At 37.4% G+C, this 27,804-nt stretch overlaps 3 protein-coding genes across 3 annotated transcripts; all 3 read left to right on the top strand.

The window, feature by feature from the left end:
* Positions 1–13,869: 13,869 nt before the first annotated feature.
* LOC147494004 (uncharacterized) lies at positions 13,870–14,253 on the top strand. Its single transcript, XM_086568011.1, has one exon. It carries the CDS (start codon positions 13,870–13,872, stop codon positions 14,251–14,253), a length of 384 nt encoding a protein of 127 aa, XP_086424137.1.
* Positions 14,254–15,485: 1,232 nt separating this feature from the next.
* On the top strand, positions 15,486–15,932 carry LOC147494003 (uncharacterized). The gene has a single exon (XM_086568010.1). The coding sequence runs from the start codon at positions 15,486–15,488 to the stop codon at positions 15,930–15,932; it is 447 nt and encodes a 148-aa protein (XP_086424136.1).
* A 335-nt stretch (positions 15,933–16,267) lies between these two features.
* LOC147494002 (uncharacterized) lies at positions 16,268–16,651 on the top strand. Its single transcript, XM_086568009.1, has one exon. The coding sequence runs from the start codon at positions 16,268–16,270 to the stop codon at positions 16,649–16,651; it is 384 nt and encodes a 127-aa protein (XP_086424135.1).
* The last annotated feature ends 11,153 nt before the right edge of the window (positions 16,652–27,804 follow it).

Raw genomic sequence — 27,804 nt, 5'->3', positions numbered from 1 at the left:
TGTCGGTCTGGTACTAGAAAAAACTTTCAGCAGAAACAAATTCCCCATGCTTTGACGATATGGAATGAGCCTAGTGGATTGTTTTGCCTCTTAGAATCTGCACTAGAGCCTCCTTCAATCTAGCCACCCCAGAGATTTGTCCCTACTCAGAATGTGTGTCGATGCTTGCAGAAAGTTGTTGATGGACATTTTGCTACAACAATAAAGGTATTGTCATCATCAGGTATTGCCTCCAATATTGCGGAGACCATATGTGCATTAGAGGAGAAACAATCGATGCGACAGCCACTTGTAAGACCACCTATTCCTTTTGTTGATCCCCCTTTAGTGGTACAAAGAGACACCTTTTTGTTTTGTATTAGGTTGTTTTCGAAGGGTACTTCATATGGCCGTGATGGTCTCCGAGCTCAGCATTTATTAGATGCCATTAGTGGTACTGCAGCAGCTATATTGTCTAATTAGCTAGATGCATTAACCTCTGTGGTGAATCTTTGATTACAGGGACGATGTCCACAGCCGTTAGCGGAATTCATAGCGAGTGCTTCGCTCACTCCACTTCTTAAGCCGGATAATAACTAGTATTCGTCCTATAGCTGTAGGCATGGTTTGGCGCCATCTAGTCTCCAAGATTGCAATGAAAAGAGTTTCCAAAGATATGGTAGGGTACTTACAGGATTTTCAGTATGGGGTTGGTGCATCTAGCGGAGCAGAGGCAATTTTGCATGCTGTCAACCGTATGGTGTATGCTAACAGTGACAGTACCTCTTTTTTGATGTTACTTATAGATTTTCAAAATGCTTTTAACTAACATGGTTTATCAGACTACCATGTTAAGAGAGGTTCGTATCCGTTGCCCAGCTATTGCCCCTTAGGTCGATTACCTGTATTATCAACCTGCGAGGTTATATCTGGGAAATGGCTACAAATGGTCTGCTACTAGGGTCCAGCAAGGTGACCCTTTGGGCCCCCTTCTCTTTGCATTAGTATTGTATCCCCTGATTTTATGAATCCAGTCCGGTTATGGAGTTATTGTTCAGGTTTTGGTATCTAGATGATGAGATTTTGATCGGAGATACAAAACAGGTGGCGACAGCTTTGGGTATGATTCAAGAAGAAAGGCCTTCTTACGGATTGGTCTTTAATGTGGTTAAAATTGAGATATTTTGGCCATCATTGGATCCACGACGTTCCACTCCCGGTCTCTTTCCTTCAGATTTATCCTGTCCTTAACAGGGGGTCAGGTTGTTGGGAGGTGCGGTCAGCACTGATTCATCCTTTGTCATGGGCTCGCAAGTGTGTGGAAAAGGCTATGACTTTGATAGGCCGTTTAGCGGTATTAGAAGACCCACAGTGTGAGTTAGCACTCTTACGAGCTTGTGTTGGGCTATCTAATTTGGTCTTTGCAATTCGTACTTGTTTACCATCCCTTTTCAGAGAGGTAGCTAAGACCTTTGATCAGTATCTCCGCAGTGTTCTCCAAGGTATTATGGTTTTTTATGGTCTTGGCTTTGGTGATTTGCAGTGGCGTTTATCGATACTCCTATTACATCTTGGTGGGTTAAGTATTTATTGTGCCACTGATGTCTCTACTTTTGCTTTTATGGCCTCCCGTTGTCAGACTTTTGAGCTTCAAAACCACATTCTTACGAGCTATGGTCCAGTGCCTTTGGATGAGACTTTTGATGTTGCTAGCAGTGCATTGAGTCTTTGTCTACTCGATTTTGACCTCAATTCTATGGCTGTGAATGCTACCATCCCCTCAAAACCATAAAAAGTTTTGGTGGAAGTGTTCTACGGTAAGATTGTTGTTGGTCTTGAGAGGGAGTTTGAGTTATCTGCTCATCAAAAAGTAGTCGTTGGATGCTGGCAGTCAGAATATGCAAATGATTTTCTACTTGCCATTCTGATGGAGGGACTTGGACAGCGTATGTCACTGGTGGAGTATTGTTCTATTTTCCGGTATTATCTTATGATTCCTTTGTACTTTGATGGTAGTGTATGCCCTGTTTGCAAAAAGAGTAGACTGGATGTTTTTGGCATCCATGCAGCACATTATCCACATTTTACAGGTTTCAAATATCGACATGATCATGTCAGAGACATTTTATGTGATGCATTTTGGAGGGCTGGAGTACAAGTGAAGAAGGAGGCTCCTGTCAATTTTCTCACTGATTTGAATGAAGGCAGATCAACGCTTTGGCCTGCGGATGTATTGATCTACAGTTGGTCTGAAGGGAAGCATGTGTGTGTTGATGTAACTGGAACATCTCCTTTGGTAGGGCTTGGGAATGGAGTCTTTGAGGTGGGAGAAGCCGTTAATAGAGCAGCGACAAGGAAGATTAAGAAACACGCGCGAGGATGCTTGTAGGGCTAACTAACATTGTTTCATTCCGTTCAATTTTGACACTTTTGGTTTTTTGGCACAACAGTCTGTTGATGAGAAACACGCGTGAGGATGCTAGTCCTTAAGAGGTTGTAGAAAGTTATGGATGGTAACATAATGACAGCTGGTTCTAACGAGTTTGTATTTAGGAGGATAAGATTTGCCATTCATAAAGGACTTGCAGCGCAACTTGTTGCACGCCTGTCTTAATCATTTGTAAAACTTGTTATCCTTATCAATAAGATTTCCACTTTTCACACACACACACACACATTTCATATGTGTCTGTATAGATAGTTGTTTATATACTTTATATTTTGCACTTTTTATTTCTTCAGTTATTAGTGTAATAATAATCATGTATGCATGTTTAGAGTTTTCTTATGTGGAATTTGGTATATGAGTAGAAAGTAATACACATACATCATGCCAAGATTTCCATTTTTTCTATTTCTATATTATATATGCTTTTCAAAAATAAATAGAAAATCCCAAAAATTTCATGGTAGAATAATTACGTAACTTACTATGTAGATAAACTATGTATTTCTTATTCTATATCCAGCAACCCATGCTCCAAAATTGTTTGGGGGTGGTATATTTTCATCACGAAGAACAGAGTACTGGTGTACTGCCGTTTTTGCTCATGAATCTATGGTAATCTCTTTCCTTATATCTTCATACTTTGAGGACAAAACATATTTCTGTTTGGGGGTGGTATAATAACATTTTGCAAAAACTAAGCATTTGTTATATTAGGTATTTTAGTACACTTATTTCTTTCTTAAAATATTTTCGAAAAGACCAAAAAAATAGTTTTTCTGTTTAGTACTAAAAGTCTTGTTTCCCTTTTCTTTGATGAATACGTGGTCTAGAAGTCTCATTATAGCAATAGAGTATGGATTCATTCTTCGAACTTAGACTAATATACATACAATAGTTTCTGAATCCTTTCATGAATGGCATGCATAAGCATCATTGATTGTATATAACAGTAAGTTTCTGAGACCAAGGTTAGAACAATTAAGTTCCATATCCTGAAAGAGTCTAGGCCAAAGGCTCATCGGTATGTTTATTGAGTGATGACACAAAGGATGTCCGGATAGAAAGACCACACGTCTACTTACTTGATCACCATGTTATATCCTAGGAGAGAATTTAGGCCCTCTTTGGATTGACATAGCCAACTAAACGTTAGAAACCCCAAAAAAAAAAAACTTTTCCTCTAGTTTCCCCTTTTGAGCCTTCAAAAATTCAATAAATATTTTTATTCTTCGCCATCAAATCCTTAATCCATTGCTACACACAATAAAAAGCTTACCCAGTTGACGAGTTGAGAATTAGATGAACAGTAAAAAGAGAAGAGATGACCTTGTACAAAAACAAAGCAATTAGTTGCTTCAAAAAGAAAAGAAAAGAAAAGAAATATTCATATCAAAAATCAAAAACTCACAAAAGTTCAAAATTAAATGGAGTCGATTTCAAAAGAAATAAAAGCAAAGTTAGAACTCCCAAAAATCAACATCATATGGAGTCACAAAGCCAAAGGGCTAAAGAATGAATCACAAATTCGGAAGCAAAGAACAAAACGAGGTTCTTCTCTAGTTACAAATATCCTGAAGACTAATCAGTCACCAAATGTGCATTTTATTACATTTACATTACTTCAATTATGCCATTTTTATGCTTAATGAACAAACAACTTATAGCTTTTGCTACCGTTTGCAGGATACATGCCATTTAGGACGCATATTCCTAATATATTTATTTTAGTGCAAAAATGATTGCGATTTACACTGCTTGGGAAGATTCCAGCTTAGGAGCAAAAGTGCCAGAAAGTCAAAGTCAAAAGTTAAAGTTAACTGTCAATGTCAAAGACTCAAGGACTCAAGACTGAAAGCTACTGACTTAGGGACCTAAAGCAAAAATAAAGACTTCAATTGTATGGGCCTAGGTCAAAAGCCCATTAGATTGTTTCTAGAAGGAAGGGCATAAATGTAAATAGTGTCCTATATAAACCAAAGTTATAGAGAAAGAACATTACCCTAGAGCTAATTTTTGGTCATTAGGAGTAGATTAAATGTTTTAATTTAATTTGTTATTTCATTGTTTTCCATTTTTATGTTCTTCAAGCTTTAGTGTTTTCAATACAAGTTTTTAATCTTTCAATACAAGTTCTTAGTCCTTTCAATACAAGTTTTTCATCCTCTCTTATATACAAGTTTGCTCTACTTATCTCATATTGCTTTAATCCCACAAACACAAGTCATACTCATTTGACAAGTTCAAATGAGTATAACTTTGTGAGTAAGATAATCACCAAACTAATTTCATTCCATATTTTTCTATTTGAATGTGTTAAGATTTCAACAAGTTTAAGATAAGAACTAGTGTTTCCACCATTAAAAATTATGAACAAAATAGTAAGAGAGAATAGAAAATAGTAGAGAGAGTTTTTTTTATCCATCCAACCATTCCTCCCACCAAAAGAATTTAAGATGAACAACAACCCTCACACTACTATTCTACCTTATTCAAATGGCGCCGCCGTCATGGATTCAAATGGGAAGAGGAAGATGGAGAAAAACAATACTCATTGAACCCTTCTTCTCAATCTTAATTTCAATTTTTTTTTTAGTTTTTTCCTTGAATTTCATTATTGATGTTTCATTTTCATATGTTTCAAGCACACTTCTGCGCAAACGGAGCCCGAAAAAGCACGAGACGAATCACCGGAACTTGTTGTCGAAAAACGAGAGCAAACGGAGAAAAAAGACCTGTGTCGTGCCTGTCACACGCGCGCCCACGCACGAAACCCGACCGCACATGTTAGACACGAACCCATGTACGACACACACCCGCGAACCGTTCACACATGCCCGCAAATGACACACGTCTGCGTCTCCTTTTTGTCAGACAAAGATTCCGTTGGCTCAGAATCTTTGTGTGTAAGTCCACTTTAATTCCCCATAGTATTTTTAATTTAACTGTTAGTAGATAAAAAGTAGATAGATTTGCAAAGTTTTGAGTTTTCAAAAACCAAAAATTCAATTAAAAAAGCAATTTCAAATTAAAAGTTTTTATTAATTAAAATGAATTAGTAATCATCAACAATGTTAAATATTAAAATTAGTTTAGTAGCATGTTTAGGTTTTAGTTTTCATTAATTGTTGTTTATGCATGATTAGATTAAGATAATATCATATAGTTAAGTCAAAATACAAAAAAATTAATTAGGGCAAATACAAATTAAAATAGTTTAAGTTTTGGAAGTTTAGTCTTTTAGTTTAAGTTTACTTACCAAGAGTTGGGGATTCAACTAACTTGGACCGGTTGGATGTGCGAGGCAGGAAAGAGAAGTACCATGCTTGCACATCATAACCCAACTTGGGGGTTAAAGTTCCAATCTTTAGCGAACACTTTCCAAACTTTTACGTATTTTGTTTAATTAATCATTAGTAAATAGTTAATTAGCTAAAAGTAGTTAAATTTTCGTGTTTACCGCTTTCATAGTTTTAAGCCCACGAAGGCAACCAATTGTAACTTATTGGCTTTGCCACATTTTGACCCGACTTGCGGGTCTTAGTTAGATTATACTTGTAACCATAAGGAAAAGCTCGAATGGTGGGTTGACACGCAAGACACCAAACACTTTGTCAACCCTACCACGTCATATTCACCCCCAAGGGTCGTGTACGCACACCTTGGGCGGTAATTTCTAAACCTCCTCACTACAATGTGTAAAAGGATACTTGTGTATTACTAAGCATCATTGGATGATTATGTAATTTACGTTTTAGTCTCATCTTTACATTAACGTTAAGGCTAAACCCGAGCCCTAAAAGAACAAAAAGTGGGATTAAGCCCCACTTTAGAACGGACGTTGCGTGAACTGTTTGTCACAAGATGATAAAAGCCCAAAACTGTAGTTTTAACCCTTTAATAACGTTACATATAGACCAATTATGTTTATAATAAATAAAAGTTAGTACTGTTTATGTACTTTTGTGTATTTCAGGTCTTGGAATCAATTATGTGAAGAAATATGTCACTTTTGAAAGAGAAAAGAGCAAAGGTTAGTTGCTAAGAAGTTCTATGGTTAAAACTCAAGTTTCAAGGAGAAAAAACCTTTTTAATGCCCAGTCAAAGCTGAAAAGTCAAAGTCAACACGGGCAGAAATAGAGCATAAAAGTAAAAAAGAACTTCCACAGGCCGTATCTTTGGACTCATACCTCGGAATGGGGCCTATTATATGTCCAAACGACCAACTCGGAAAGATCTTTCTAATGGTCTAGGCCTTGATCTAATCAGAGGAGTAAAATTGGATGAAAAGGCTGTTGAAGTAATTTCCAATAGAGAGACCTTTTTTGGACTTAAGTAATTAGGTTTTGGGCTTGATTTAGTGTCCCAAAACATAGCTCCAAAGCCCATGCACGAAATTGTAAACCTAGCCCTCTACTATATAAAGAGGACTAAGGCAAAACTTTAACTATCCCTTCTCATATCTCAACCCTTAGTTAATTAATTTATCTCTCTCTCCCATTAGTTATTGAATTTAGTCTAAATCTAGTTTTATGTTTTATTAGCCTAGCCACCATTAATACAATACATGTAAACCTTCAATACAAGTATTCTTTTAATTATGTCTTCTTTTTTTTCTTATGTATTTCATGATAGTCTAATAAACCATAGCTAAACCTCCATTAGAGGGGTTTGATTAAAGCTTTGATGGAGACTTGATGTGTTAGTATAGAATAGTTATATTAAAGAGCTTCAATTCTAGAGGGTAGTTTATTCACCATGAGAATGGGTTTCAACTTCCTCTCATGATAATTATTAGTTAGTTAGAGATGCCATGAATAATTAGGGATAAAAAGACCTAACCTTTATATTAAACCTTGTGTGAAAACATAAAAATTAAGATTTGCAGCAAACTCCATATTAGCATGTTAGGGATTAATCAAGGTGGATATCAAATCTCCCTAATTTATTCTCATATTCAATCTTATTATTCAATTGTCATAGTTTAAATTAGAATATCTTAAATCATAGTTTTCACCATATTAGTTATAGTCACAATATTTTCTCTCATTATATTGGTTAATTGTTAAATTAGTGAAATTGTTACGTTCTAAGCAACTAGGAGTGGAACGAATCGTTACTCAAGTTATTACATGATAATCGAGAATAGAATTTTGATCTAAACGTAGAATAATTTAGTTTTCTTATTCCTAGCAAAATCACTATTCGTTAGGATAAAAAGCTGCTATTTGAAGAATATCAAATGGCGCCGCTGCCATCTTTGTTGTCTTTAGAATAGTTTTCGTTCGTGTTTTCAATTCTACCAACACCCCGGTTGGCAGGAATGTTATTTCCACCATGAGAACAGTGACATCAATTTGAGTTGTCTGCACATTCTCTAGACCCTTCAGAACAGAAGGTATGGGTTTTGCATCCTCGAATTTTTATTGAATGAGATTATAGCAGTTGGTCAAACTACCGCAGCTTTCCCTACGTTGATTATGAAGATTATATTATTTTGGGGATGTGTGTCGGAGTCTGTTAGGGTTAAGTTGAAGTTGCATGAGAATGCACTTATTTATAGGGAGTGTATTCAAAAGGAGTGGAATTTGCCTAAGGTTTTGGCTGTTGGGATGGAATCGGATGAGGAAGACGAGGAAGATACAGCCTGTTTTTATATTGGAGCTTCGGAAAGGGCTACTACGGATGTAGCCCGTGTCTCATTACTTCATCGTGGCCTGGGAACTCTCCATAACCAGTATGAGATGATTCGTACAGGACAACATTCTCTTAGTGACCTCTGTGAGGCTATCTAGACTAGGCAAAGTAACATGCAACGTAACCAGACTAACCTTCAGAACAATATTCAGTTGCTCAATGATAGTCTTTAGGATTTCCATGCTAACTTGGAAACTTTCGTTTAGAGTAATAATGAGTGTTGGGAAGCCATGGATATTTTAATGGAGCAACAATGCATGTTTCAAGAAGAAGTTTTATGACGCCTGCCACCTCATGATGGTTCTTCTTCTGCTGGCTCTATAAGGCATGAGCGTCGTCGCCGCAGGTAAGATGGCTCTGGCCCTTCCTCATCTCGTGGCTAGTTTCATTGTATTATGTTTAAGAATATTTTCCTATTTTAGTAGAATTTTTATTCCCAGTTGTTTAGTTAAGTAGTTAATATTGGATTATGTATTTGGTTGTTATTTGAATTTCAAGTTAGTTTAAATTTTGTCCAAGCATGCTATCTATTTTTAATGAATCCCACCTTTCTGACTTGTTTGGGGGTGGCATTATTTGTTTAGCATTGTATTTACCCTATCCACATGTTTTTGGAAGTTAATATTGCAAGGTTGTAAGAATATAGTTTATGTATGAGCATGCTGCTAATATGGTGTACCTAGAATTAGCTACTGTTGTTTGGTGCAACCTCAAAGGTTAAAGGCATTGAGATTGCTATTTGGTAGGCTGTTTAATCTGCACCTTGTAGGAACCGTTATGGTCGCAGTATACAAACCATGAAAACCATGCGCAGCGGAATAAAGGTTCTCACAATTTTGATAGGAATCATACCTTTGATCAGCTGTGATTTCTCTAAGAATCCAAGCTCTACGAATCAGCAACCTCTTGATTTTCTATTGTATTCCTATCCTTATAATGGACATTGCGTGGGCAACGATCTACCAGCCCCTTCTTTCTCTCTTTGCCTCTTTCACTCACAAGGTCAGAACCGATTTTGGAACTAACCTTTCTTGAGAAAACCTTGAGTATTTCGGCCAGGAGAGAAGGGTTTCTATTTATAGGCTACAACAGGGACCATGAGGAGAAACCAGGGTTAGGTCTCCTGACGGGCTTGGGCTTCCTATGTTCGCCCAGAACACATGGCTCAAGTCCGTCAACAAATGGCTTATTCCACTAAAGGCCATTGTTGCACTACCGCCCTAATCCCAAATTACGTGTTACGTTTATGGGCTCCATATTATATGCTTGTTGATCTCCCCATGTTTAAGATATCGAATGCCCGTTGATTAAGTCAAGTTACTGACAACTACATTAATCAACTTCTTATGTCCTTGAGTAGTACCACTCAACCTCATTGTCATGTCTGATTAAATCCACCTGCAGGGTTTACATGACAATCCTTATGAGCTCCTTAGGGGGACATCATCAGCCCGACTTCCTACGGGTCACGGATTCCTTCTATAATCAACAACACACCTTACATACAATGTCATTACCCAATCCATCGAGTTTGTTGATTCACAAATGAATCTCATTCATTGATGATTGAAAGCAATGTACAATGCACGTAAGTGCCCGTTATTATATCCGGATTAAGAGGACAAGCATCCATAATAACAGAGGTGTTTGTTCTGTTATATAGTCAGTATAAAGATAAACAACCTCACTTGGTCTTGTTCAATACACACAAAGTGTACTAGTGTAATCCTGTAGTCAAGATAGACTAATACCAGGTTATACTACAACCGTAACAATGGTTTGTCCAAATCCATCTAGGTTGTGAACGTTTACTTATACTTTGTAAGGTACTGATGATATGATCTTCTGTGTGTCACCACACACCATATCATCTACAACATAAAGTATTAGACACATGCATATAACTAATAACATATATAATATGCATAACATTTGCCCATATGATTCTCATTCAAAATATAAAGAATTAGAGTTATTACAAAAGTAATGCTTTTAGTATATAACCCTATCATACCTGATATCTACCATGGGGACCATTTATGGACGATTGGGTGTGAGATAACATAATCTATTTGAATGATTCAGTACTCCCCAATTTTGCCGCTTTTAGTTAAAAACAAGTTTTGCCAAACAAACTTATCCTCTTAATCTTCATACTACCTTCCTTTTAAGGTAAATTCCTCCACTTCTTAACCGTGAGAGTTCTGGAAGGTTGGTGTTCCTCCACTGCTTTTGGGTCAAATCCTCCACTGATAATAGTGTAAGATCTAAAAGCTTGGATACAGATTTGCTTCTCCACTCTCTCTTTTTCCAGGCTCCATCGCCTTTCAGGTAAAATCCCACATTGATACACAGTGCGTGTTCTGAAAAGGTTACATCCATGGACCTTTACGAGTTCGAGAAGCCCAATCAGACGTTGACAAACACACTGCCACAACATATTCTGTCAACCCTCACTGAGAATGGCGCTGATGCAGTTCAAGCAGGAACTCTGAGAGTTTCATACGTGGATGTCGCAAAACATCAACTTCGGCAACCGGTGTAATTCTAGGAACTCCCAATCCCCGAAAAAATGGGAGAATACCCAGCAATCACTATCCCAGAGAAATCTTATGAAAAGGGTTTGTTGTTTTGCAAACACTTTTTGGTGGAAGAATTGATTTGCAAAAAGTGTCACTGGAGAGAGTTAGAGCAATTGCCTCACAAATTTGGAAACCAACAGGAGAATGGCTTATTACTCCCATTGGAAAAGGTTTCCTTTTTTCCGATTTTTGAATGTAGATGATCTAAACAGAGTCTGGGCGAAAGGATCATGGGACTTTGATAAAATGCCTATGAGAATCAGCCAATGGACTACAAACTTCAATCCCGACAGCCAAAATCAATCTCATGGCTTGGTTTGGATTAGATTGCCTGGCCTTGGTCAGGAATATTGGGAGCTGGAGGCACTGATGCCTATTGCTCAGGGAGTGGGGTACCCTATGCAAATCGATGAGAAAACCCTCAACAGAGAGTATGGATACTATGCCAACATTTTCATTGACGTGGACCTCTCGAAACCGATCCCGGATCAAATCTATGTCAGGATGAAGAATACCAACTTATGGCAAACATTCGAGGTGGGCAAACTACCAAAAAAGTGCACACATTGCAAAATTGTGGGACATTTGGTAACGGAATGTAGGAGGCTTAGAAATGATATGCAGCATAACAAAGACAAGGGAAACAAGGATAAGGAGGTTGTAGTGGATGTCACTCCCCCCTTGGCACCGATGGGAGAAAAGATACTCAGAAGACACGGAAAGAAAAAGACAACACAGGTGAGTCCAGTAAGCAAGGGGAGTCCATATGGAGGGCGAAAAACACTGAAAAGCCCATAGAAGTACAGACACAAAATCGATTTGAGGGGCTTGAAGTGGATGAGATACACACTGTTGAGGATCAAGATCAACTTGTGGCTGATCATGAGGACCAGGAACACATTCCAGCTGAGAAATATCCAGAGTTTACCACGTGGAAAGTAGCGGAGAATTCCACTGCAGAGAAATTTTCTTCAGCAGGTGCGCCTGAGGATATCTCTGCAACGAATTTTTCTTCATAGGGTGTGACTGAGCATATCTCAGTAGTGAATTTTTCTCCAGAGGGTGCTACTGAGAAACTCTCTTCAGAGGGCGTGACTGAGAATATTCCTACAGATGGTGCAGCTGAGAAATCTCCCTCAGATACGCATAAAAAAGTAGCGAATGATAAGTTTGATGGCAGAATTGCGACTTCAGTAGTGGAATATGAGCTAAACCCCTAAGCAGCATGCGAGGTGGCTGGTACGACATTGTCTGAGACCGAGGCCTCTCTGGATAAGTACCTTGTGGCAAGAGTGACTGCAACTCTGGCAGAAAATTGGGCTAAGGTTACTGTGGCAGCAGCTCCGTTATTATCTACAGCCGCGGGGATTCCGACTTCGCTACTTTAAAAAGAACTTACACCTAACATAGTGCCTAACTTCCGATCACATAATGAAGAGGTTGTTGGGTTACAAGTCTTGAATACTCCTCCTGTGGGTGAGATTTTTGCTTCCCCTTTGGCACATGGGCCTTCCCCCAACATACTGTCTAACTTCACCCATGAAGAGGCTATTGGAGGCCAGGCTATCAACAATAGAGTTTTGGATTCCTATTCCGTATCAACAACGAGAACAGAGTCCTCGTCTTCCAACTCAGGTGCAGACACTAGTATCAATGTAGTGAATGAAACCAATTTTATCTCGAGAGTGGTGAATTGGGCAGACTTGGTTGATGATGAGGATATATCGGATGATGGAGATGAACCTTGGCAGACGATACCCAAGAAGAAGCATAAGCCTCAATGGATGTTGTAGGAGCACTCTCCTTCATCCATAAGGGCAAGAAAAACTCCTAACCAAAAGAAATGAATGTTCTCTTCTGGAATGTTCGCAGCTTGAGAAGAACCTCGCCGAACAATTTCTTAGAAGAAATAATCAAGGAGTATAAGCCCGACCTCATTGGACTGGCTGAACCTCCCATAGTGACTCCAAAGATCCTCTTAAACTATGGCTACAATACAGACTTTGCGTATAACCATACGCCATTCCGTACAGGCAACATATGGGTTTTTTTGGAGGAAAGAGTTAATAGTGAATGTGGTTGCTTCATCCAACCAGCAGATTACGGTGGTAAACAATTTGCATACCATCTCTTTTATCCACGCCAAATGTTTTTCATCCAAAGAAGAGCTCTTTGGGAAGAGCTCGGTGAATTTGGTGCTCTAAACTGCTCTTGGATGGCAATTGTGGACTTTAATATTGTTGCTACTAGCTCAGAGAAGAAGGGAGGTCGTCATCCGAACTAGAGAGCTAGGAATGAGTTCATTGACTTCATTAATAATAATTCCCTTCGGGATACTACTACCCTTGGCCTCAGGTACTCTTGGTGCAATAGGCGGATAGGGAATAAAAGGATTCTGGCGAAGCTAGATAGAGCTTTGGTCAATAACAGCTGGCTTTTTGGAGAATCAGAACTGAAGATGCAAAATTATGTCGAGGAAATTTTCTGACCACTCTCCAGTCATCAGATGGTGTACTAAAAACCTGAGACCGTCGAATGTCCCTTTCAGATTCAGGAATATGTGGCTGGAACATTTCCAGTTCATGGACTTGGTGAGAAAGAGTTGGAATGAGCCCATGGTTGATGGCCCTATTCGACTAGTGATGTGCAAACTAAAGAGGCTTAAAATCGCTCTGAAGGCATGGCACAAGGGAACTTATTGTGGGAACAAAGACAAACTCAAACAAGCCAATCTATCACTTCAGGAGTTACAGAAACAACAAGAACATGAGTCTTTGGACCTCCAGCTGCATCTCTGGGAACTTGAAATGGAGAAACTTATTGATCAGTTAATGCAAACAGAAGCAACCATGTGGAAACAAAGATCATGCATTAAGGAGGAGATTGAGGGATACAGAAATTTTGCCTACTTCCAAGCTAAAGCAAAAATCCACCAGGCTAAAGCATTCATTGAGGAAGTGAGAATAGCTGTGGGCAACATCCTGAAAGACCAAAAGTCTATCAAGGATTTCCTGGTCCACTCTTATGAGGAAAAGTTCAAAGCAAGACCGGTTGAGCATAATCAAGAGCTTATGGATCATATACCACAGCTGGTCACAGATTCCCAAAATGTTTATCTTATGGCAATTCCTTGATTGGATGGAGATCACGACAACAGTTATGAACATGGATCCCAACAGTTCTCTAAGGCCCGATGGATTCCAGGGAATGCTTTTCCAAAAAATTTGGAGCATTGTTAGAGTAGATGTGTGTCGAGCCATCTCCTCATTCTTCTCAAATCAGAACATTCCTCAAGGCATGAACTCAAATTTCTTAGTATTGATCCCCAACTACAAAAGTGCTATGGAAATTGGCAAGTTCATGCCTCTTTGCCTGAGTAACTTTCTATTCAAGATTGTTCCAAAAATTCTTGCAAACCGGCTAACTTCTATTGCTACGGGAATTATTTGCTATGAGCAACATGGATTCTTGAAGGGAAAAACAGGCAGCACTGCCATTACCATGGCATCCGAACTCATCAATGACATACATATCAAAATAAAGGGTTGAAATGCAGTCATCAAACTAGACATTTCCCAAGCATTTGATTCACTTAGCTGGAAATTCCTTTTTCTGGTCCTCAACAGATTCGACTTCTGCACACAATTCTGCGACATGATTATTAAGGTACTCAGCAGCGCCAAAATCTCTATTCTGATAAACGGCGGACCTTATGGCTTCTTTGGCATAGGGAGAGGACTTCGGCAAGGAGATACCCTGTCTCTTATTCTCTTTGCCCTTGCTGGGGACATGCTTAGCTGAGCCATTATAAGGCTCCATCTCTCAGGCAGAATCGCCCCTATGGCTTTCGCGGGAAAATGTCCGTCACCCTCTCACCTACTTTTTGCGGATGATATCATTTTATTTGCAAATGGAAGTTTAAAAGGCCTAGTGCACTTGAGGAACACATTGGAGACATACTAAAAGGCGGCTGGTCAGCTGATAAACAAAGGGAAAATCAAGCTACTTCTCGGTAGCATGACTACCACCAAGAGAAGAAAGGTGGAAGCCTTGTTTGATATGAAGGAAGGACACCTACCCAAAAACTATTTGGGTGTTCCTCTCTTCAAGGGCAGAGTCCGTCACACCAACATTCAAAATCTAGTGGACAAAATTAAAAAGAGAGCAAGTGGATGGGCCGGAAGGCTACTTTCTTTCCAGGGTCGAGTTGTCTTGGCACAATCTATTCTGAATAGTATCCTCGTGTATAACATGGACATCTACAAGTGGCCTCGGAAAAACATCAAAGAGGGAGAAGAAGCCATCAGAAACTTCATATGGTCAGGCAATCCCATAGTGAGGAAGTCCATTACTCTCAAATGTGCAAAAGTCTGCAAACCAAAGACAGAAGAGGGCTCGGCATACAGTCTCTCAAGGAGTTGAATCTGTCACTCCTCATGAAACTAGCTTGGAAACTGCTAACCATGGACAACTCTTGGTCCAAGTACATGGAATAGAAGTATAAATTGAAAAATGGTAAATGGCTTGCCTATTATAAATGTTCCTCCATTTGGGCCGGGATTAAGTGGGTTTTGGAATCCATGAGAAATCACATTACTTGGGCCATTGGCAAAGGTACTGCATTAGACATGTGGTGAGATGCTTGGGCTGGGCCTAGTTCGGTGGTTGACTTGCTCCCTCACATCGACTGGAGATATCCCAAAACAAGAGTGAGCGACTTGATAAGGAACAACCAGTGGAATTTCCCCACCGAAACTCTACAGCTCTTTGAGTCGTTGGGTATGCAACTTCTCTCTCTACCCCCACCTTGCTATAAACTTGATGATTACCGAATCTGGAAGCCTGACAAGGAAGGCAAGTTCACAGTCCTCTTGGCTTATGATACTATAAGGGGAAAGGGGAATATTGTCTGGTGGCATCCCATCATCTGGAATAGCTACATTCATCCCAAAACTGCTGGAATGGCGTGGAGGATTTTGCTTCATATCATACCAACAAATGAGAAAGTTACAAGCAAAGGTATCCAATTGGCTTCTCGCTGTAACAGATGCAAGGAAGAGGAAGAAAGCTTTGATCATCTATTCTGGTACTGTCCAAACACTCATGCTCTCTGGGATTGGGTAAAAAGCTTATTCCAGTTGAATGCATTATCAATTAACGGAAATGGAGATATGAAGGAAATTCTAAAAGCGGCAAATCAAGCAAGCCCACTGATCAGGGAATTGTAGACAACAACAGTACTGAGTTTGATGGTTGCAATATGGAAGATGAGAAATGCACAGAGGTACAAAGACTCAAACTTTAACCATCGATTTATAAGAAAGCTGGTCTGGCATGGAATCCATACGACTGGTATACTGTCCAAGAGCTACATGTTTAACTCGGTCAATGAATTGGCAATTCTGCACTCACTGGAGATCGAATGCAAGCCCAAACCGATAAAAGAAATTTAACAAGTCCAATGGTACCCACCAGAGGAAGGAGTTGTTAAGATCAATTGCGATGGTAGCTCTCTTGGTAATCCAGGTCGAGGGGGGTGTGGGGCTAATCTTTAGAGACCATCATGGTCACCTTCGGTGTACTTGCACAAGGACTGGGGATAGTTACGAACTATGACGCGGAGTGTCAAACACTAACTTTGGTAGTGGAAGGTGCGACAACAAGAAACTGGACAAGAGTTTGGTTAGAAACAAATTCACAGTCAGTTGCACTAGCTTTCTCTCATGGCCATATTCCCTGGATCCTGAAATCAAGATGGGCGAGAGCTACTGCTGCACTGTCCTACTATAGGATAACACACGCCTGGAGGGAAGCCAATTTTAGTGAGGACGCTTTGGCAAAGCATGGAGCCATTTTAGACCAGGATGAATTTGTATGGAGCATGGAAAGACCACTTTTTGTCACAAAATTGGAAAACCAGGACCAGATATACTTTAGATTTCCCTAGAGTATAGCAAGATGCTCTTTTATGTTTTTGCCCTTTTGTTCCTTATAGTGGAAACTCAATATTGTAACTTTATATTTATATTAATATATACACATTTTCTTGCAAAAAAAAAAAAAAAAAAATAAAATCATATAAAATTGCTACTATGAGCCTGCTCTTGGCTGTTTCTATTTTAGGTTTTAGCAACCCTTTTCTTATTCCATCTCTTTCCTTATCAATTAGGGAACCTTGAGGACCTTTATTTAAGAAAATAGTGCACTATAAATACATGGCACACCATATACTTCACACTGCACTTCTCAATTTCATACCACGGGCATTGCTCAGAGCGCGCATGCCTTTATTTTGCATTGACACAAAGCACGCTCGTGCCCAACTTCTAGTATCGAAGATTTCCTTTTTGTCAGAAGAGAGCGTGCCCGCCCTCTGACATAAGTCATTTTGAGCGCGCCCGCGCCCTTACTTTAACATACCTCTAGTTCTTTTTTCTGGGGTTTTTTGTAGTCACTTCCAGGAGTTCAGTAGTGTGTTTATTTGCTATGAAATCTCCTCAAATCATACCAGAGTAGTCCTTTAAAGAATTGCTCGAGAGTGACACCTATGGGTTCTGGTTCCGCTACATTATTGTGTAGTTAGGATGGCAGCCTCTAATGGTAAGTGTTGATGAATCTTATTCTCCTAAACTTATTGCTTATTTCTATGATAATTGTAAGTTCTTTTATCGACCAGATGGGGAACAAGTGTTCCTTGTCACCATTGATGATGTAACAATGGATTTAAGCAAGTTCTTGTTAGCCTTTGCTATTAAACTTTCTATGCCTGCTGCCCAAAACTCATGGGGATATACTATATGGCTGGTAATATGTACATCTACAACTATAAGTATTTCCATGCGACCTATGGGGCAGGGATTTTTCGTGTAGAGGACCAAGGGCAATATAACGTAGCCCTTGGTAGCCGTCCCTTAATTTAGGCACTATTATGTTCTTTATTATGCTGAATATTTTAGGGGAATGACTTTTTTCTTCTGTGAATAACGCCACTTGTGACGTCTTCCTTGCTCTAGCTGAGGGACGTATGCTATATGACCTTCCCTAGACCTTAGTGTCTAGTTTCACATGAGCCTATAGTATGAAGCATAAGTACCTTCTTATGCCTCTCTTGGTTTGCCGCATAATGCTATGTTTCTTTCCTAAGTTCTGTACCAGTTTCATGGATTGGGTTGGGGTTAACATTGTGAGACCCACCAATTGCATTATACGCTCTTTCCGTGCGATGATTTGCCTGGGGTGGAGGCTACAACCTAATTCGGTTGCCCCTTACACCCCATCTGACCAAGTGGCGCTTAACAGGTTAGCAAAGATAGATGATAAATGGCGTGAGGCCTGGCAAATTATCATGGCTTGATAGGACGCAAAGGAACCTCACTTCTTTATAGAAGAGAAGGACAACGCTTAGTGCTGAATATGAGGTAAGTTTTACTTTCTGTTAGTGTCTGCTTATGTCCCAAGCAATTTAATTTTTGTTATTCCCATAACGGGTGGAACTCATATAGAGTTGCGTCTATTTTTCTTTACCTATATTAGTATGTTATGAATTTTTTTGCAGGTGCTCTAAAAGTTTCACGCGTTTCCATGGTATTTCATATCCTTCTTATTTCTATACTTTGAGGACAAAACATGTTACTCATATCCAAGAGCTGGCAACCAATTTTGTTTTTTGTTCTTTTTCTCATGTATACAGAGAGTTCAATAATAAACCTGCTGACTTGTTATCAGGTTTAAACATCTCTAATTGTATTAGTTGTGTGCATCATAGTAATCCTCTAAGTAGAAAGCTCCATATACTAGTAGAGGATGATGCAATGGGAAAATTGTATGAGTGAGTTTGATTTAATACAGGTAGCTAGGGGTCTGCCTAACCCTAGCTTATTTCTTTTTTTAAAAAATGTTTTTGTTTGGGGGTGGCATAGAAACAGGCGTAATTTAAGGAACCTATTAGGATATATATATATATATATATATATATATATATATATATATATATATATATATATATATATATATATATATATATATATATATATATATAAAATATTTATAATATATATATAAAAGTATTTAGGGAATATTGGTATTGTTTCTTTTTCTCAGGGATGATAGTTGTCTAGAAGTTTCACTTTTAGCTCTCAAATTAGAATAGTTTTTAGAAACTTAGGTTAATATGTAAGTAATAGTCATTGCATCTTTCCATAAATATATTGCATGAGCATCTATGTTTGTATTGCCAGTAAGTTTATGAAATCTAGGCTAGAGTACTTATTCTACAAATCTTGTGAGAATATAGCCTAAAAACCTTATATGAGTGAAATATTTGAGTAATGACACAAGGGAGAAGTAAATTCGAATAGAGAAAATCACACGCCAACTTGCTTTGATCACTATACCATATCCTAAGTGAGAATTTAGGCCCTTTTTGGATCGATATAGCCAGAAATTCAAACCAATATGAAATTATTTTCCACTAGTCGCACCTCTAAGCCTTTCTTTAGCTTTTTCATAAACCAAAAATCCTTTACCCTTTTACAAAAACAAAATAAAAATAAAATTAGCCTACCCATTTTTGAATGAGTCTGAGAATAGAGATGAAATGAAGAAAAGAAAATAGAAAGACCTATGGAAAACCAAGAATTTGTTAGTTACTTCAAATAAGAAAAGAAAATAAAGTGGCAGTAAGTGTGATAATAAATGGTAGATGTGTTTGATTGACTTCGGCTTCCTTGTACATCATTGAGTTTGTAAGGAAAAGTGTGCCCATTGCACACTGGAGTGAGCAAAACTTTAGTGGAAATATTAGAGTGTTTTTGTCTTGACATATTTGTGAGGATCTATGCTATGTCAAAACGACCGGCTCGGAAAGAGATTTCTAATGGTCCAAGCCTTGATCTAATCAGAAGAGCAAAAGTAGACAAAAAGACTGTTTCAGTAATTACCAACAGAGAAACCCTTTTTAGACTTAAGTAATTAGGTTTTGGGCTTGATTTAGTGGCCCAAAACATAGCTCCAAAGCCCAAGCACGAAATTGTAAACCTAGCCATCTCCTATATAAAGAGGACTAAGGCAAAACTCTAACTATCCCCTCTCATATCTCAACCCTTAGCTAATTAATTTATCTTTCTCTCCCATTAGTTATTGAATTTAGTCTAAACCTAGTTTTATGTTTTATTAGCCTAGCCACCATTAATACAATACAAGTAAACCTTTAATACAAGTATTCTTTTAATTATGTCTTCTTCTTCTTCTTATGTATTCCATGATAGTCTAATGAACCATAGCTAAACCTCAATTAGAGGGGTTTGATTGAAGCTTTGATGAAGACTTGATGTTAGTATGGAATAGTTGTATTAAAGAGCTTCAAATCTAGAGGATAGTTTATTCACCATGAGAATGGGTTTCAACTTCTTCTCATGCTAATTATTAGTTGGTTAGAGATGCCATGAATAATTAGGGATAAAAAGACCTAACCTTTATGTTAAACCTTGTGTGAAAACATAAAGATTAGGATTTGCAACAAACTCCATACTAGCATGTTAGGGATTAATCAAGGTGGATATCAAATCTCTGTAATTCCTTCTCATATTCAATCTTATTATTCAATTGTCATAGTTTAAATTAGAATATCTTAAATCATAGTTTTCACCATATTAGTTATAGTCACAATATTTGCTCTCATTATATTGGTTAATTGTTAAATTAGTGAAATTGTTACGTTCTAAGCAACTAGGAGTGGAACGAATCTTTACTCATGTTATTGTATGATAATCGATAGTAGAACTTTGATCTAAACGTAGAATAATTTAGTTTTCTTATTCCTAGCAAAATCACTATTCGTTAGGATAAAAAGTTGTTATTTGAAGAATATCAATAGACCAAACTAAAAAGATAAAATCAATCAAGCAGAGTCAATCTAGTCACATCCATTAGGATAAACATTTAGCATGAACAAAGAGAGTAGTAAACTACCAAATTCCAGTGGACCAACCACCTTCCTCACTCCCCTCCCTTAGAAATACCGTGGGTGAGATTCTTGGTGGAACACCATCTGGTGAATTAGCAATCTTCTCCCTTGATGCGTGTAGTTCCCAAAATCCAGTTTCACGCCCATTGTTAAATTCAAACAGGGCATAGTTTTTAATCTATTGACATTGCATGCAAACTTTTCAAAAACATCAATGTCACAAATGAATTTCTTTAGATTGTGCATCATTTTTGTTTGAGCATACATGGCTTATCAATATGCATTGCAACCATCATGGAATTACAATGCAAACCCAGAGCCATATTCTTGTTATGGTAGTCCGTATCATTAGGTGTCTCAATGCATATCATATACCGAGTTCGAACCTCAATTTTCAAATTTTCCTAGTACCCAATACACCCCAGATTTTCCTAATCATGTAAAAAAATTCATGGAGTTCCATCACAGATAGTCAACCACCATTCATGAATCCATATGGTCAATCAGAGTGCGGTTTCACCCAAAGCCCATTACCATTCACATCACCATCCATATCTAATTTATATCCCACTCCACCATCTATCACAGACCAACTTTACCAAGCAATAGTAGAGCAAACAATTCAAATACAACAAATAGCAAAGACCTTATGTTCTCTCCAATCCTTTTTAATCAATACCACATCTGAGACTAATGTTCTACACACCAGTCTAAAAACCAACCAACGAGAGGAACAAGGTGTGGCTATAACATAACCAATTGCTAAAGCCCATCTTGACATTTATGACCAATTAAAGCCATATCACCATCTACCTGACTATCATATGAATTCCAGATTCTATGATGATGATTACATGCCTAAAGTTACAGTTTCTCCAATTTATCTTAATACACCCATGAATGCAAACACTCCGACAGAAGAAAATCTAGAACATGTGTTGGAAAATGACTCGACACACTTGGATAATGACAAAGAGGACAAAGAAAATCAAGTGACTAGAGAAGAGGATATAAATTCTATAGTGGGAAGTGGATCTAGTTTTAGTTTGGCCGTTAAAGACTTATCGATCGAACAAATTTGTGACATCCTTAATATTATAGATATAAACCATAATCTTGTGGACACGCCAAAACTAGATGAAGAATTTCCTAAGTCCTCGAGATCATATGAAGAACCACCACCCGACCATCATTCCCCTGAGTTAACACTTCTCGAAAACCAACCTCCATTCATAAAAAATCTACCAAATTCTGAGGACTGCACCACTAAACCATTTCAAAGAAACCTCAAGCTCGCACTTAAGCCAATTGCTTTTGAATCCTTTATAATTTTCTAAACCTTCCCAGTAATGAGACTTTGCCCAACATACAAACTATCGAGACTATCATTCTAGTTGAGAAGACCCCACTTTGATTAAAGTGCCAGAAAAAGAGGAAATAGAATCTAATGTGGAATATGAGTTCTTCAGAGCATACGATGATCCCTTTATTCAAGTGGTTGAAAAACCCAGTTTGCCATATGTCACATCATCTAAGCTTCATGAAGAACAACTACTACCATACTCACACTCTCTTGGACAATTCAATGATGGGTTATTGTATAAGTTCCATGATGCGTTACATAAGCTTTCTTTTATCATTCTGCATCTTACACTCCAAATGCATCATTTTATTCTGTTTGGGGGTAAATATTTTCATATGTTTTCCAATAAAGATCCCTAATTGTTTAGATTATTAGTATATAGTTAACAACATATCATCCATTTCATATGCATAGTCTTGGGGAATCTGACTTAAAACGATCCCACATATAGTCTTGAATATTTGACTATAAAAGATTCATGTTATATTTTCTCGATGCATTCTATGGGAGTGCATCATTAAGGTAACCAGACCACTCAATTTGGAGTGTGTGGTTGTAAGTGCTGGAGCCTTGAGTCCATGTATACTTGCATATTCTTTGTTAGCACTTTTACTCGTAGTTTGAGTACTGTACCCCTATGGAGCAAGTATACAATTTTCTTTTTCTTTATTTTACACTTCTTTTTAGAATAGCTTTTCTATTCCTGTCATTTACAATTCATGTCTTTATTTTCCATTTCTCTTTTTTCTATTTTTACATAAGCATTTTTCTTTCAATCTTACCTTTGATGCTGAGTAATCTTTCCTCTATAAAGAAAAGATGTGAAACAAGCAGAGGGGGTGATGGGGATTGAGTGAAGGTGTCTTACAGTTGTCTCTCATGGTTGTTTAGCATGCTTCGTCTTCCATAGGAATGCCAAACCATGGGATGGTTGGCAACTTGAGCCCTTTTATTTCGAAAACTTTTTCCTTCTGTGGGTGATTTCTAGTTGTTTCGAGTTTTGTCTTACAATCTAGTTAGAATGGCATTAATGAGGGCTAACTAGAGAGTAGGAGAGGAGAGACTAGATTATCTAGAAATAGAGCTAGTCTTCTTCAGTAGATTTGCCTATTTGAAAAACAAGAGGTGGAAGATCTAGGGAGGCCAAACCATGGGATGGTTCGCAATTTGAGTCACCTAAATTCAAAAATCTTTTCCTTCTATTAGGAGGATCACTCTCCTCATAATGACTTTTCTTAGTAGTTTTTTTTTTTTTTATTATTGTTTTAAGTAATTTAGGAACAAAACCCATAAAAGCCAAAAAAAAAAAACCCTTCTCTCACCTTTTTCATAAAAGTTCTTGTTTTTCATATGCTTATAATAGAGTTTCTCGATACATCAATAGTTATGTGATTTTCCAAAAAACAAAACGGGCAATGGATTCCACATAGACCAACCCTTAGAAGTACACAATCTCCATTCTTCTAAGGGTGGTTTGAGGATCAGTTATGTGTTACTAAGGGTTATCCATATCACCATGATATTAAATGCGAGACATCTTAAGTCTTGTACAAGAAAATCCCCAACACATATAACTGAAGCCACATTTTGACCGATTAGGTTCAATAAGAGCCAACACTAAAGTTGCCTAAGATCACTGTTTATGGTTTATTTTTCAAACTTATCTTTAGAAATCACATCTTTTGTATGAGTTATCTTTTTAACATCTCTACATAGAGATCACCAGAGTAACAAAAATGATACTGGATAAATGTATTATTTATCTTCTTGTAAAAACTCTCTATATGGTTAGAGATACATGTTGAGAAAAACAAGATTAAAAAAAAAAAAAACCCAAAAAAAAAAAAAAACCAAAAATTTCATGTTAGAATAATTACGTAGTTTACTATTTAGTTAACCTATGTACATTTCATTCTATATCTATCAACCCATGCTCCAAACTTGTTTGGGGGTGGTATATTTTCATAATGAATAACATAGTATAGGTCACTGCCATTTTTGCTCATATTCTTATGGTAATCTCTTTCATTTTCTTCATACTTTGAGGACAAAGCATATTTCTGTTCGGGGGTGGTATAGTAATATTCTGCAAAAACTAAGCATTTATTATATATCATTTCTTATAATAGATAGATTTAATATATTTCTTTCTTTCTTAAAATATTTTGAAAAGACCAAAAATAATTTTTTGTTTAGTATCAAAAGTCTTGTTTTCCTTTTTCTATGATGAATAAATGGTTTAGAAGTCTCATATAGCAATAAAGAAAAGATTCGTTCTTCAAACTCATACTAATATACATACAATAGTTTCTACACATTTTCATGAATAGCATGCTTCAACATTTGATTGTATATAGCAGTGAGTTTCCGAGACCAAGGTTAGAAACAGTTAAGTTCCATATCCCGTGAGAATCTAGCCAAGAGCCTCATCCTGAATGATTATTGAGTGATGACACAAGGATGTCCGGATAGAAAGATAACACGCCCACTTGCTTGATCACCACGCCATATCCTAGGAGAGAATTTAGGCCCTTTTTGGATCGATATAGCCAAATAAACGCTAAAAACCCAAAAAGATAGTTTTTCTATAGTTACCCCTTGAGCCTTTACCAAATTCTAAAAGCCTTTTTATTTCTTCGTCATCAATCCCTAACCCATTACTAAACACAATAAAAAGCGCACCCAAATTGACAAGTTGAGAATTAGATGAATAGTAAAAAGAGAAGAGAAGGCCTTGTACAAAAAATAGAATAGTTAGAAGCTTCAACGGAGAAAAGAAAAAGAAAAAGAAAGAAAAGATTCAAAGATCGAAATCTCCTCAAAGTTCAAAATCAAAAGGAGTCGATTTCAAAAGAAACAAAAGCAAAGTTAGGATTCACAAAATTCAAAATCATATGGAGTCATAAAGCCAAAAGGCTAAAGAATGAATCATAAATTCGGAAGCAAAGAACAAAACGAGGTTCTTCTCTAGTTACAAATATCCTGAAGACCCAATTTCTCAACTTATCAGAGTTTTTTTCCCCCTTCCCTTTATTTCTAAACCACTACCTTAGCCCCGTAATTCCTAATAAAAGACCTCTAGCTCAACTAGGAATATGATGGTGTGATAGTAAGTGGATATTGTGATCAATCGACCCCGGTTTCCTTAGACATCGTTCGAGTATGTGAGGAATATAAAGTGCCCTCTACACTTGAGAAAACGAAACTTGACTGAATCTATCAAAGAGTTGTAATTGCAACACACCCCTGTGAGAACCTAACTTAAGGACGCTCTCCAAAAGTTTCGAAACGACTCTACTTTTGCATTTAACCGCTCATGTTTTGCACGTTTATCTTTAGATGATTAAACTACTGTATATATATATATTATTATTATTATTATTATGAGTTCAAAGAAGCTTTTATTTATTCCCCACCAATGAGGTGTATAAACCTCTGAGAATAAATAAGGAAACGAGACCCTTTGTACTAAATAGAGGAAGTTTGTGAGTACCTTCTCTGGAAAACTCTCACGAAGCTTAAGCTCGTCCACTAGGAAAGTCCTAGTGGTTTAAGACATTGTTGCATATGGTCAATGCAATCACACTTCGCGAAACGAGACTAGTATAATAAATTACACATTTGTGATCTTAGTTTTTCTCTCTCATCTTTGATTGAAGACAAGCAAAATGATGTTTGGGGGTAGTTGATCAGTCCCTAAATGTGCATTTTATTACTTTTACATTACTTCAATTATGCCCTTCTTATGCTTAATGAATATACAACTTATAGCTTTTGCTACCGTTTGGGATTTAGGACACATATTCCTACTTCAATGTGCATTTAGGACACATATTCCTAATACGTACATTTTAGTGCAAAAAGGATTGCGATTTATGCTGCTTGGGAAGATTCCAGCTTAGGAGCAAAAGTGCCAGAAAGTTAAAGTCAAATATTCAAGGACTCAAGGCTGAAAGCTACTGACTCATGGACCTAAAGCCCAAATCAAGACTTCAATTGGATAGGCTTAGGTCAAAAGCCCCTAAGGTTGTTTCTAGAAGGAAGGGCATAAATGTAAATGGTGTCCTATATAAACCAAAGTTGTAGAGAAAGAATATTACCTTGGAGCTAATCTTTAGTCATTAAGAGTAGATTAAATGTTTTAATTTAATTTGTTATTTTCTTGTTTTCCATTTTTATGTTCTTCAAGTTTTAGTGTTTTCAATACAAGTTTTTAATCTTTCAATACAAGTTCTTAGTCCTTTCAATACAAGTTTTTCATCCTCTCTTATATACAATTTTTCTCTACTTAACTCATATTGCTTTAACCCCACAAACACAAGTCATACTCATTTGACAAGTTCAAATGAGTATAACTTTGTGAGTAAGATAATCACCAAACTAATTTCATTCCATATTTCTCTATTTGAATGTGTTAAGATTTCAACAAGTTTAAGATAAGAACTAGTGTTTCCACGATTGAAACTTAGGAACAAAATAGTAAGAGAGACTAGAAAATAGTAGAGAGAGTTCTTTCTATCCATCCAACCATTCCTCACACTAAAAGAATTCAAGATGAACAACAACCCTCACACCATTATTCTACCTTTTTCAAAGACCCAATTTCTCAACTTATCAGAGTTTGTTTTCCCTTTCTTTTTAAAACTAAATCACCACTTTAGCCCCGTAACTCTTAATAAACGACCTCTAGCTCGATTAAGAATAGAATGGTGTGATAGTAAGTGGCAATTGTGATCAATCGACCCGGTTTTTCTTTGGATGTCATTCGTGTATGTGCAAAATATAAATGGACACTGCATTTGAGAGAACTAAACTTGAGTGAATCTATAAGAGAGTTTGTGTTTTAACACATCTTTGTGAGAACCCACCTTAAGGACGCTCTCCAAAAGTTTTGAAAACAACTCTGCTTTTGCATTTCATTGCTCATGTTTGCGCATTTATCTTTAGATAATTTAATTACTGTACATATGTTATCCTAAGTTTAAAGGAGCTTGTCCTTATTCCGCACTAATGAGATGTATGGACTTTTGAGAATAAATAAGGAGACAAGACCCTTTGTGCTAGATAGAGGAAGTTTGTGAGTACCTTCTTTGGAAAACTCTCACGAGGCTTAAGCTCGTCTACTAGGGAATTCCTAATGGTTTAAGGCCTTATTCCATACGGTCAATGCAGTGGCACTCTGCGAAACGAGATTAGTATAATAAACACATATTTGACTTCTTCTATTTTATTTCTCATCTTTGCTTGGGGACAAACAAAATGTTGTTTGGGGGTAGTTGATCAGACCTCAAATATGCATTTTTATCCCCTTGTAATGTTTCAATTTAATCAAATATATATGATCAATAATGTAGAAAACTCATACTCCTATTGGTTTTTCAGGATACAAGCCTATTCTGGACCAAATCTCACAAAAGACGTGTTCTAGAGCCAAAAGGAGCCTCAAAAGGGACCTTATGGGACAATTGAGAAAAAAAATGCTAAAAAGTCAACGGTCAAGGTCAAATTCAACTCAAGGGTCCAAAAACTCAAAAGCTCAGGAAACACTCTAAGGCTTCAAGGACTAAGGGCTCAATCTTTTGAAAGACTATGACTAAGCATTTAAAGGTTCAAAAGACCAAAGGGCTCAAATCCCTAAAGACATGGGCTTGGGGCCAAAAAAGTTTGATCCTATCCACAAAAAGAAGGCATAAGAAGGTTCTAGATTAGGTTGCTTGATGGATAAGATATGAGGAGGGCAAATATTTGTTGGCTTGACAATTTTAAGTAATTT

The sequence above is a fragment of the Coptis chinensis genome, chromosome 6 (assembly GCF_015680905.1).
Source record: "Coptis chinensis isolate HL-2020 chromosome 6, ASM1568090v1, whole genome shotgun sequence".
NCBI lineage: Eukaryota > Viridiplantae > Streptophyta > Magnoliopsida > Ranunculales > Ranunculaceae > Coptis > Coptis chinensis.
Note: the sequence above shows the minus strand (reverse complement) of the source record. Positions and strands in the feature narration are given on the sequence as shown.

Excerpts from the sequence above, each read along its gene's own strand:
- LOC147494003 (XM_086568010.1), top strand. The coding sequence starts at position 15,486 with ATGCAACTTCTCTCTCTACCCCCACCTTGCTATAAACTTGATGATTAC.
- LOC147494004 (XM_086568011.1), top strand. The coding sequence starts at position 13,870 with ATGGATCCCAACAGTTCTCTAAGGCCCGATGGATTCCAGGGAATGCTT.
- LOC147494002 (XM_086568009.1), top strand. The coding sequence starts at position 16,268 with ATGGTCACCTTCGGTGTACTTGCACAAGGACTGGGGATAGTTACGAAC.